The 12,982-nt window shown below is 36.6% G+C and overlaps 1 protein-coding gene across 1 annotated transcript in view; it reads right to left on the bottom strand.

The window, feature by feature from the left end:
• Positions 1-392: 392 nt before the first annotated feature.
• The window catches only part of rgs7a (regulator of G protein signaling 7a), a 79,947-nt gene continuing 67,357 nt past the window's right edge, over positions 393-12,982 (bottom strand). Inside the window, exons 6-18 of the mRNA XM_087802425.1 lie at positions 12,635-12,686; positions 11,082-11,146; positions 10,882-10,958; positions 10,620-10,701; positions 9,374-9,448; positions 9,151-9,249; positions 7,861-7,922; positions 7,457-7,567; positions 7,060-7,185; positions 3,822-4,008; positions 2,783-2,872; positions 2,097-2,126; positions 393-1,108 (exon numbers count right to left, since the gene is read on the bottom strand). Coding sequence (XP_087658551.1) covers positions 2,106-2,126; positions 2,783-2,872; positions 3,822-4,008; positions 7,060-7,185; positions 7,457-7,567; positions 7,861-7,922; positions 9,151-9,249; positions 9,374-9,448; positions 10,620-10,701; positions 10,882-10,958; positions 11,082-11,146; positions 12,635-12,686 — 1,047 coding nt within the window. The 3' untranslated portion in view covers positions 393-1,108; positions 2,097-2,105. The remainder of the gene's footprint in view (positions 1,109-2,096; positions 2,127-2,782; positions 2,873-3,821; positions 4,009-7,059; positions 7,186-7,456; positions 7,568-7,860; positions 7,923-9,150; positions 9,250-9,373; positions 9,449-10,619; positions 10,702-10,881; positions 10,959-11,081; positions 11,147-12,634; positions 12,687-12,982) is intronic.

Below are 12,982 nucleotides of genomic sequence, written 5' to 3'. Positions count from 1 at the left end.
TAGAGAATAAAAAAAAAAAACACAATTAATGCATGTGTTGGTGGAATAATGTTTGTAATAGAAATTGATGAAATTGTAATAAATAAATGAATATATAGAAATAAAATAATTTAAAAAAAACACCTGAGAAGTTGTGGAACAAGATTATTTCTCTAAATTAAATTGATGAAAACTAAATCATTTTTATGCAACTCAATACATGGCAACAAACACCACTTCACCATATAACCTTTTATATATATTTGTGTGTTTTTACAATATATATTAATATAATCATCTTTAGAAAAAAATATTTTGAATTATTAAAAAACATCTTAATTAAGGATGCAAAATGATTATGAAGAGATAAAATGCAGATGATGGATTGTGTAAAAGAAAAACTCACAGCACAGTAACAGATAGAGGGTCAACTTTAATAATACAAGTAAGTAAAAGTGTCTTTAAATATGGTATAAAAATAAATGCAGGAGATAAAAACAAAGAATCATGTTCTCACGTAAGACGGCCTCTTTGTCATCTTGAAGGTGATTTTACAAGTGCAATGTAAACCATATGTGCCGATAGTGCAATCAAATCATAGCCAACATAAATAAACGCACAATAAATCATGTTTTAATCATATATGTATATTTATATATATTGTATATTCAGTCTGCACAACACTTCCTGTAGCGTGACAAAGATTCTGTGACTTCAGTTCATGAAGAAATGACATCGGATAGATTCGTCAGAAGCTTCAAGAATCTTTCTTTTCTTTTCTCTCACTGACATCATGTGTTTCTGCTGCAAGTGAGGAGAGAGTCTTGGTGTCCATAGGATGGAAAACAACTGGATTTGACTTCAGATCAACTTGTTCTTCGTTTGTCGTCCCACTTCTGCGGAGAATACTGGGGTTATATCAGTGTAAGAGGAGGAGCTCCTCCATGGACATGCAACATCTGGTGGACGACGGACAGTTCAGGCTGGACGTCCGGCCGAGACGAGCGGATCGACAGATGATGATGGTTGAGATGAGATGGTTTCTCCCAAAGTCCCGGAGAGAGAAGATGGCCTTGATTTTTAGCATGATGGCACATGACTGGTGGTCACTTGGATGCTCCGGATAACCCTGGAGAGATGATATAGACGTATATCAGTGACATCAGAATATAGAATTCATTTAACTTCTGCAATTTAAAGTGGACATTCTAACAAAAGGCTGATCTGTTAGTATCACAGATAAGGTAAAAATTGTTTGTTTTCTTTGCAGCTGTCAGTCTCTAGCTCTGGAACTAACTTGAGTCTGTTGTTGTCACTTGTGCTAACAAGGCTTTCATTTATAAGCTTTTGTGATTAATGTCAGCATTTCTTTCAGGAACTGAACTTTTGTTGTGAAAGAAAGATTTCAAATGATCCTCAAAATAAAGGTGTTTCTGCAGATTCACTCAGGTTAAATCGATATTATTGTATAATTAATAGTCTTTTAAAAAAAACGTGACAAGAACTGTGCTGTGTCTCAAATTGCATACTACTCTTAGTATACTAGAAGTTAGTATGCATCAGTTTAGTGTACGTACTAACTAGTACGCAAATTCTCCACAGATAGTATGTCTCAAATCAAACACTGCTGCTACACACTAACAGGAAATCACATGACATCTTCTTCTATTTAACGATGTTTCAACCAGCTGTTTGAACGCTATCGCCGACACATGCTGGCAGCACGTTTTACAAGTTTGGAAGAAGAAATAAAGAAAACATATGAGAATCGGAATATTCGCGAGATATTTAAGCTGGTATCAGCACTGAAGACGTGTCATCCTTCTACTGCTGCGGAAAATGCAACTGTAAGTATATGAATATATATATGCATTTATATATGACGTAACTTCCATTTAAAACGTCAAGATGGCGGCTGTTTAGGGTGGTTAGTGTCCATCGAACCATACTCAGTTTTGTGGGCGTGTTAGTACGCCAATTTAGTGTGCATGGTGCACTAAATTGGCGTACTAAGAATTGAGACGCACTAACGCACTAAAAATACTAACTTTTAGTACGCTAGTATGCGATTTGAGACACAGCACAGGACATTTATGTTTTCACTGGAGGTTTCTTACCTGGAGTTACTAGAACAGGTTCTTGCTCTTCTGTGGACAGAAAAAACACATTTGACACTTAAAGTTTGCTTAAATAAGTTAAGTTAATAACATTTTATAACATTTGCAATAAAAAAAAAAGAATTAAATATAAACAAGTGACTGAAAAATATTTTTCATTAATACAAGTTAAAATTTAAGCATTAAACTGCTAACAACTTTTTCTTTCACCACTTAAGGGACATTTAAGATCTGTAAATAAATTGCACTTGTAACAATCTTAGTTAAAAGTTAAAACTTTCAGTAAAATTTCAGTAAAATTTAAACATAAGAAAAAGATATAGTATGTATGAATAAACTGATTTACATTAACAAAGTTGAAAGTTAAAATTGAAAAATTACAAATAAACAATGAATTACAAATAACATTTATAAACTAACTTTGCAGTAAAATGCTAACCTGACAAAGAACAAATTAATAAAGTCAATATTTTATTTCTTCAAATACAAGGTGTGTGTAACAGTTACACCTTCATTTCCATGCCGGTTGTTATCTTTGTGTAAAAATCTGTGAGGAAAATCTGATGTTTCACTAAGAGCCTGGCAGATGTCACTGAGAGGTCACAGCTGGATAGGTTGTATTTGTAAAAACGATGTGTTGGTGCTGCTCTGTGACATTAAGTGTGGCTGCTGAGTGGCGTCTCTACCTTCTTCTTGGCCTGTAATAACTCCTGATAGGCACTGGAACGGATGAAACGGCTGTAAGAATCACTCTTCATCAACTTGTAGATGTGTTCCTGTGAGAGACAAATGAGCCGCCGTGTCAAACCAGACGGATTAATCAACCGCCGCAGATGAATAAGACTGGAAACGACATCTTCAGTATTAGCTTTGTATCAATGCAAGATAAGTACTTCTGGGAGAAAAAAAATCGATAGACCAATATATATTGATCCATTTATCCATGTATCCGTATCACTATTCAACATCACTGTATCGTTTTTTTTTATGTATTTTCAGATCATTATTTTTGAATGTTGTTTTATGGTTTATATTTTTAATAACGTGTGTTTAAAATATATATTCTTTATTTAAATTAAAATGAATACGGAAATATTCAGTGTTTGTTCATTTTGATGTTGTAATTACATTTCAGGCCGCTAGATGGCCCAGCAGTCATTGTTTTCTCTGCAGCTAAAGGAACAATTAAATCCCACAGATGACTGAGAACGAGAGGATACAGTCGACTCCAGCTGCTTTTACGATGATGTTTGAACATACAGTTCTATAAATTCAACTAAAAGAGAACACTCATCAAAAGTCACTAAAATTCAAGGTGCTCTAAAATATTTCTAAAAATAATGCTTGTATCAAAATATCTTGTATCGTATCCTAAGCCCAATATATAATTTTGAATTATATTGTGAGATTAATCAATTGATACAGACCTAATCCCGATACAAGCAACTATACGATATATTTTGATATATTGTGACACTGCAGGAACAAGAATACATTTGTATTATTGTCGAGTACTTGACTTGAATATTTGTATGTGTAAAAAAAAAAAGTTTGGTTTTAAACACAGTTTATTCAAATAAAAGCCGATTGATTAAAATCTAACAAATAATAATAAATCCATTGTTGTATATTGATTTAAAAAAAATGTATTGGAATCTTTAATCTTTGTGTCCATACTTTCTTAAACATCTACTTATTAAGTCATGAAGTAAGTCATGTTGTCACCTGTGCGTCCTCAAAAGCATAGCGTCCTGGATCTTTGACGTTCTGGGTGGTTTTGTCGTAGCTTTTGGAGTCGACATTGATGGCGCTCGGCGCTCCAGGAGCCAAGAATTCCTGCCAGATCTCTTGAACTCGAGTAGGAACTTCTCGGATGGGACGCTTCTTTAGCTCCTGGACCGCTAACCAGAACCTGTATGAAGCAAAGATGGCATTTTCTTTGACTCAGATCTACTAATACAATGGTGTCATTTTCCAACTTTGAGGGATAAAGATGCATTTTGATATGGTGACCTTTTAAAATGCCAGTGTTGGAGATAAGATAAGCAACGTCAATAATAATATGGAGAATTTCTGAACTGTAAAACTGATGTTAAAGGAAAGAAACACACTGATCATTGAGATTACGTCTTTAAGATTGTCAATATTGGAATCAAACTTGCACTTCCTGTCACAGACAGTTTAGTAAATAAACCCATTTTAACCCGATTTAAACCTGTAAATATTTTAACGCACATGTTTTACATCCCTGTTCTAGAACCATCCATTGGTTCTAAGATTGTGCACATTTTGTCTTCTTTTGTTGTGTTGAGTTACCAAAGTGACTCCACTTCCCTTTGTTATAACATTAATTAGCGACTCAGAGAAGTGAGAATGAAACATCCTCACACGATCACACATTGACTGGTTGAATGTTTGTCAAAAGTAATTCATAATATCTCTTGTGTAGCTGTTGTGAGCTTCCGTCTATTCTCTGTGAATCTCATTCAATTAATTTAGGTGAAAGACTTCCATTATCTAGGGAGCGTGATCCAACAGAATGATTTGAACTTTAAGTGGGTTCAGAAAGTATTCAAACCCCCTTTAAATACTTACAATTATTGTCATATTGTAGCCATTGAACTCGATTGATAACATTTTTCTTTGTTCAGCCAAACACGACCCCCAATATTGTTAGAAAACGCAGACCTTATAGAAATCATTTGAGATGGAATAGAATATCAACAAAGTAGATGTAGTATTTGGTTGTAATTGTAATCAAAGGGTTCCTGAGCATAATTTCTTTGTTATTCTGAATCACGTGTTTTAAGTGGATGGCGACATTTTATTCACATTGGATTGATAAATATTTGAATTGAAAAGGATTTTCAGTGGGGTATTTTTATGACCATTTCTATTAAATATGAAATTAGGTGTGTGTATTGGCAATAATCTCTTGATACAATGAGTAACACGATACAGTGGCAACGATACGCTTTAATGCTATACTGTAGTAACAAGGATATAGTTGTAGTATTGTTGAGTACTTGGCTCTGGTGTTGCAGAATTTACTGATGACTCTTGACGAAGTTGTAACTGCTTTCATTTGTTTTGAAACCAAAATATGAATCAATGAATGAATGAAGGAAACTTTATTAATCTCCTAATCTCCATCTCACAGAGAAATTCACACATGTGTCCAAACATGGGTTTCTGCTGGAGTTCACTGTATCCTCTCTTTTTTTTCCATTTTGGCAAATATATTAAAAATTTAAAAAATGAGAAATCAAACCTATGTAAGTATTCACAGCCTTTGCTCAATACTTTGTTGATGCACCTTTGGCAGCAGTTATAGCCTCAAGACTTATTGAATTTGATGCCACAAACATGTCACACCTATCTTTGGGCAGTTTTGCCTATTCTTCTTTGAAGCACCTCTCAAGCTCCATCAGTTCGGATGGGAGGCACAGCCGTTTTTAGATCTCTCCAGAGATGTTGAATGGGATTCAAGTTTGGGCTCTGGCCACTCGAGGACATTCACAGAGTTGTCCTGAAGCCACTACTTTGATATCTTGGCTTTGTGCTTAAGGTCTTTGTCCTGCTGAAAGATGAACCGTCGCCGTCTGAGGTCAAGAGCGTCCTGGAGCTAGTTTACCGGATTTGTCTGTACATTGCTGCATTCATCTTTCCCTCTATCCTCACTTGTCTCCAAGATCCTGCCGCTGAAATACATCCCCACAGAATAATGCTGCCACCACCATGCTTCACTGTAGGGATGGTTTTGGTGTGGTCAAGAGGGTCCCCTGGTTTCCTCCAAACAAGAAGTTACATCTTTGACTTATCAGAGATGTTTGTTTCCAATGGTCCGAGAGTCCTTCAGGTGCCTTTTGGCAGACTCCAGGCGGGCTGCGATGTACATTTTTACTAAGGAATGGTTTCTGTCAGGAAACTCTGGAGCTCTGAGTGACCATCGGGTTGTTGGCCACCTCCCTGACCATGACCCGTCTCCCCTGATCGCTTAGTTTAGATGGCCGGCAAGAGTCCTGGTGGTTCCAAACTTCTTCCACTTACGAATAAAGAAGGCCACTGTGCTCATTGGGCCTTCAAAGCAGCAAAGAGATTTTTCTGTAACATTCTCCATATTTGTGCCTGGAAACAATCCTGTCTCAGAGATCTACAGGCAATCCTTTTGATTTCATGCTTGGGTTGTGCCCTGACCATCATATAATCTGTGGGACCTTCTGCAGACAGGTGTGTGCCTTTCCAAATCATGTCCAATCAACAAAATCTTCCACGGGTAAACTCCAATCTAGCTGCAGAAACATCTCAAGGATGAACAGCAGGAACAGAATGCACCTGAGCTTAGTTTTAGGTGAAAAACACTCAAATAAAACAATGAATATAATTTAAGTTCTGGACATTAAAATATCAGTAAAAGGATGATAAATAAAAAACAATCATGAAGAATTTGAATACTTGAATACTACGCATGTGATTTCTCAATTTCAATTTTTTGAACATTATCATTATGGGGTGTTTGGTGTACAATTTTGAGGAAAACAATGAATTTAATCCATTTTGAAATAAGGCTGTAATGTGCAACAAAAGGTGAAGCGCTGTGAATCCTTTCTGGTTGCACTGTGTATTGGCAAGAATCTGGCGACACCATACGTATCACGATACATGAGTGACGATACAATATAATGCGATACTGTAGGAACAACAATATATTGTGTAATTTTGGTTTAAGATAACTCTTTTGACTAAACCCTGATTGTGTCTTATTGGAATTATCTGCTCTCCTTGACTCTGCTCTTGGCACTTACTATGTTTTTGTTTCGGAGTATGAAATCAGATTTTATTTGATTATACAGTATGTGTTCCCCGAAGGACGACAAATAATTATGTTAGCTTGAGCCACAAAGTTGCTTTAATACTGGATTAAGAGACACTGTCAGCCGTTGAAATTAAGTAAATGAAGTACCTTAGATTCTCTGAACTGAACTCAGACTCAAGGAATTTGAGGAACTGCTCTCTTCCCACAGGATCTTTGAGAACCTCGTCGATCCCAAAAGCCCATCTCTTGACCCGTTGCTGGCCTGGCTCCTTACTGGTGGAGACAAAAGTGAGCTATAAGTTAATGTTTTAATGACACTTTTACAAACACAAGAAAACTACACCTCTGGTTAGCCTTTGAGACATTAAAGACTGTTAAAAATGTAAACCAATTATATTGAACATATTGTTCTACAAAGCTTTTTGAAATGTCTGATTAAATACTAAGACATTTAAAGATAACATTCTTTACAAAAGCAACTTTTAAAAAAACCTTGATTCTCTTTAATTGTCATCTTCCAATCGCAATCTTCGTCTGCACTTACCTGGCTTCGAGCTCCCAGAGTGTTGTGTCATCTGAGATCCATGGGTTAGATGGATCCGGCGGCGTTAGGAAAGGGTCATACTCGATGTACTGCTCCGTGTAGGCCAGCAAACTATGCAACAAAGGCATATGTCAGACGTGCGTCAGTGGTTATGGAGATCACACAAGAGCAACTGATGGTACGAGGACGGAGCCGTCTGGTGAATGAAGCTCTTTTCAGGGACAGAAATGACAAATAGGCACTTGGACTGTCATCAGGAATCAGGCAGCATTGACACAGACTGAGCCAGTAGTTTGGCCTCAATTACTCGTCAAGGTCATTGTTGCTTTTAATCGGGCATCATGTTGGGAAGTATTAAGTGGTCGATGGCTTCGCTGAATGAAGACGTATGGAGCGTTACTCACCTCTCCGCCACTTTGGACATCTTCAGTCGATGTCGGTCCAATTGCAATTGCCAGAAGGTGATCTGGAAGGAAAGCAGGGGGTTGTTAACAAACACAGAGCTCTGGGACTACCAAAGACTCTGAGTCAGGGGGTTCAAACTCGAGGGCTTCAGGACATTTGCAGCCCATGAGATATTTTACATTCAAAGTTTAAGGACTTTCTAAGTTTAAGGTTTAACTCTTGGTTAAGATCTCGGGTGTACTCGTGGTTATACAGATAGCAAATCATAAACTTTTACATCTTTATTTCTCAATGATCTATACAAGTGTAACAGAGCTTCTGTTGACCAATGAGGAGGATTCTTGACCTTAAAATATTTTTTTCTCTGATAACTAATGTTAGGTGTTTAAATGAAGTCAAAACCCTCTTGTGGTTATGCAGAACAAATACACTAGTGTAGAAGGTAAAATAATGTTGTCAAGCCTGGCCTCGACAAGATTGACTTTGGGTGACCCTCAACAGGCTTCACTTTTACTGAAAATTACTACAATCAACCAAACAAACTAGAAATATTTTCCTGAACTTCCTCCAAGGCTAAAAACTCATTATTAAACCAGTAACCTCTTAGAGGAATCGAGATGCTTTACCAAACAGAAGATCAGATAAGGTTTCATGAATTCCATTTTTTGTCTCGGACAATAGTCTAATTCAGTTAAACCACTTTGGTTGGTTCACGCCAAATCCGAATATATTTTATGGCTGATGTCAATTTTCTGGATTTGCAGCTAATTATTCCTGACATGTCAAACTACTTAGCTAATTTTTAAATGTATTTATTCATCTGACCAATGGAAATATTGATCACATCTAAAAAAAAAAGGCTAATAAAAAAATGTCAAGAGATATCATTACATAGAATAGAATAGTGGACTTGCAATGGGAAAAAAAAAATCCCGAATGAGACCCCCTGAGGGATCAATAAAGTTCTACCTAACCTAACCTATTGTATGTCAATGTGAATTGCTGATTCCTAAAATAAGGTCAAGAAGATAAATGCTTATAAAAATGTAGAAAACTAACCTTGACTCATTTGAAAATCAATATATGAGGATGTTGGTTTTAGTATATCTCTGTGTATTCTGTACTGGAATGATACACAAAAAATATATGTTAATTTATTTTATAATCTTTTTTTATTATTATTGTGTGGTTTCCTGAATATTTTTATAAAATGTAAAATTATAATAGACAAAAATTCAATATGGGCCCTTTAAAAGAAGTGTTAACTTCCTGCTGTAGATGCTTCTTACCTGTTCCTGTAGCTCTTCTTCTGTTGGTTGCTTGGCCTCTGGGGCGGGGGTGTGGGTCGGGCTGTGGGTACGGATATCGTTTTGCAGCCCATACACGGACTATAAAAACAAAGATAAAACCACAGATCCGATATTGGAGGGGGCAGAGCAAGGACCTTTTTTCTGTCTTGGATTTTAAGGTCCAGACAATGAAACGACTCTTGATGAATGGAGTTGTTTTTACCTTTCTGGTTTTGTGAGGATTTTTCATTCTGGAGGATTTCTTTATGTCCACTTCTGTTGTGTTCACACAGCCAGGCTGGAGGTTGGAGACGGAGAAGAATGTTTTGCAATTTCATTTATCGGTTTTTCAATTAGAAAACGTTGGATTAGATCGAAGCGGCCATGCTAAGAGATTCTGTAATTTAAAAAAGGTTCAACTTGTTTAGTGAAAACGGGTAAACTGACAGGAAATCAAAGTATCAATTCTGCCTGACTGAACAAGTGATCTAATCTGTGCCTCCAGGACGGCAGGACTAAGCAGCTTGACAAGCGTCTCTGTGAAATCTGAATTAATATTGATTATGTTGCGCCAAGGACGCATACATTGGACTCATTTCCCAATTAGGCACAGAGTCTCTTCTTGGTGACAAACGCAGCAGGCCGGGCTGGACCAGGATGCTAATGGCGAGCAAGTGTGTATGAAGGAGGTGAGCAGCAGCACTGACGTTGATCTGATGCCTTGTGACAGTTATTGATGTGGCATTTCATCTGTGAGACAGGGGATTTGCAGAGGGGCTCACCCCTCCACACCACTCATGTGGCGTTCCTTATAGACGTGGCCCCCGCAGAGTTGAGCTCATTACGTTATCGATGATGTGAAAAAGTATTTCAGTGCAATCAGAATGTCGATAAGTTGAATTTAACATTTTACATAAAGAAACTTTGAATATTTAAATTATATATATATTTTATATTTGTATTGCATTTAATAATGTGATGACGATGCTGATTGTCTGATGATGCTTTTTAACTTTTAAAATGATAGCCATTTATTTACTAATCCCTTTTAGTCACTTGAAGGTTTGTATTGCATTGTTCTAGGGGTGTGAGAAAATATAGATATGCTGATGTATCACGTTATTTTCTTTTTATCATAGTTATTTATGGTTTATATGGTAATAAGTGTGTTTAAAATAAAAATAAAACTAATTGATTTACAATTAACATGATTATTCTCGACGTTTATTCATTGTGTTGCAATTAAGCTTCTGGCCTCTAGATGTCAGCAGTCTTTATGTGCTCCCTAAAGAGGAACAATGGAATCCTGTGATAACTGAGGACAAGAGGATGCAATCGACTCTGGCAGCAATTTTTTTTTTTTTTTAATCTACATTTGAAGTTTCTATACTCTGATGGCACTGATATACTTCCATAGTTTGGCCATAGATGTCCACGATAATCTGTTGAATGATAATCTGAATATTTACCACAGGTCTGTGGACGTCCCAGAATGCTCTCTCCTGACTGTCCAGTATTTTCCTCTCGATCTTGTCTCTCTTCTTGTCCACTCTGAGGAGGAGAAGCTGCATGAATATTTATGTGACTATGATCACAGGGCAGACAAGTCGAGCGTCACACGTCTTAATATGTGCTTCACATGTGGAGCGCTGTCAGATAGATTATCGGGTGGTAAAGTTTAATCATGTCATGAATACCCAGCTGTAATTGCTGGTTGTTATTGACACCTACTTTGCTTGTGCTTCTGCTTGCATAAAGATGAACTCCCATTTCCTGGCGAAAGCTCTCTGTAGCCTCGCTAAGCTCTCCTGCGATTCAAACACCAGACATGGAATGGTTAAAACATTTTTTTTTCAATGAGCTTGCTGTACATGTGATAACAAAAGCTTGACAAGAGAGTAGCCTCTACCTTGCAACCTTCATTTACTCACCGCTTCATAGTCGGCGAGCTCCAGACGTGCTTTGTTTTGCATTGTTCGTTTGCAGAGGTAAACAGCTGAAAGTGAGGACGAGAGAGGGTGGTAATTGAGGAGGATCTGGATCTCCGATTTGCCGCCTTAAGTGGCCCCGCGTTTACCCATTTAATCCTCTCAACTACACATTCGCACCGGCCTGTGACTCACAAAGGTCACGACTACACAGTGAGCCGGCGTCTGTTGCTTTGTGTGCTCATGTGTGGCTTAAATATCATCCTTCACCCGTCCTCCTGTTATCACACCATCATGTTGTTGCGTGGTACTAATGCTGGCTGTCAAATCAGCCAATACCAGGTCCTGAACCTTTTCAATACTTATATTTATAACATCAATTCTAAAAAAATATACTTAATTCATAGTACAAATATTGAGTTTTATTTTTAGCTTTGATGAATTTCCGATTCAAGTCGTTATCTTACTGCAAGAAATGGAAAAAAATACTGTAGAGTGTGTGTGTGTCTAGGTGTGTGTATGTGTGTGTGTTTTAAAATATTTAAAAAAAGCAAAATTAAAGCAAAATTAGGTTAATTATTTTGAAGCTAGACAAGGAAACTAGAGTCAAACCTTCTATTTCCTAGTGAAACCAAACTCAAGGCCTGGGGCCAACATTTTATGTTGTCCACTTGATGATAATCAAAGTATAAAGATGGTTAATATGTACTTGAGACATGTGAAATCAATTTTACAAACATTAACATAAATTGACTTGAGAAGATTTCTGGAATTGACATGAAGTCAAATGTAAGATTTGTCCATGGACTGTAAAGCAGAAATGCTGGTTCTAAGATGACATAATTATACTTTAACTTAATATTATAATAATTATAAAATATACTAAATGCAATTAGAAAATATAAGAAAATATCTGTTTTAAGGAGGCCGTTAATTACAATTAGAACAGCCAAAAATAAGAAAAATATACTAAATGTGATTATATAGAATAGCATAACATATCTGGTTGTAAGATGACTTTTAAAAGCCCTAAAATAGGCAGATTCTCTTTTAAGATCAGATTAATAAAATTGTATCATGATGTAAGGACCTGTAAACATATCATTGTTTAAGATAAGACCAGAACCACATTTATCAATATCAAGAATCCAGTGACTCCCAGTGTTGGAGGTATGATGTGAGTTTTTGTTAAAAAAGAAAAAAAATAGATTGAGCCAACAAAATCAGATCCATTCTCCCTGTTGCAAAGTGCACTCTATAATATATAATTTGTGACATTATTAATAACAGGTTTTTGTTATATTCTGTAACACAATTTATAGATAATAATGTTTCTAGTATATATTCCTGTGCATTCCTCTGCTCAGTTCATTTGCATAAACACAAAAAAACAAATGTCTATTACATGAAAATCCAGTAACATTTCATATTCTTCCTCCTGGCATCATTATTACTTCCTCTCTGTCTAATTGTAAATAATGAAAAGCTTTTCTCTGCTGCAGTGTTGAATCATGAATCAAAGAATAATTGGAGATGCAGATGATGTTCACGCTCACCATAGTCTGTGTTTTCTGGTTCCCAGCAGTTTGATGGCCAGAAGTATGGCGTCTGAATAGAAAAACATGTCATTAAAAACACATTCATGCATGTATTTTGAGTCCCACCACTAACCATGATGTGGCTGCATGTAAAGTGCACCATGTCATGCGAAGGGAGCGTGTGTTCACATCTGTCCTAATAAAACATTTAGTTTTAATGACTGCTGAAAGGAGCTTATGTGCTTTATCTGCAGAGAAACACCAGCGGGAATCTTCTCTGCATTGTTAGGACTGACCTCAGTTGTGTGGCGGCACAGAGAATTGTGTTAAATGATGATGCTAAAGTATCTTTTATGGACTACAGAT

The sequence above is a fragment of the Callionymus lyra genome, chromosome 11 (assembly GCF_982586985.1).
Source record: "Callionymus lyra chromosome 11, fCalLyr1.hap1.1, whole genome shotgun sequence".
NCBI lineage: Eukaryota > Metazoa > Chordata > Actinopteri > Syngnathiformes > Callionymidae > Callionymus > Callionymus lyra.
Note: the sequence above shows the minus strand (reverse complement) of the source record. Positions and strands in the feature narration are given on the sequence as shown.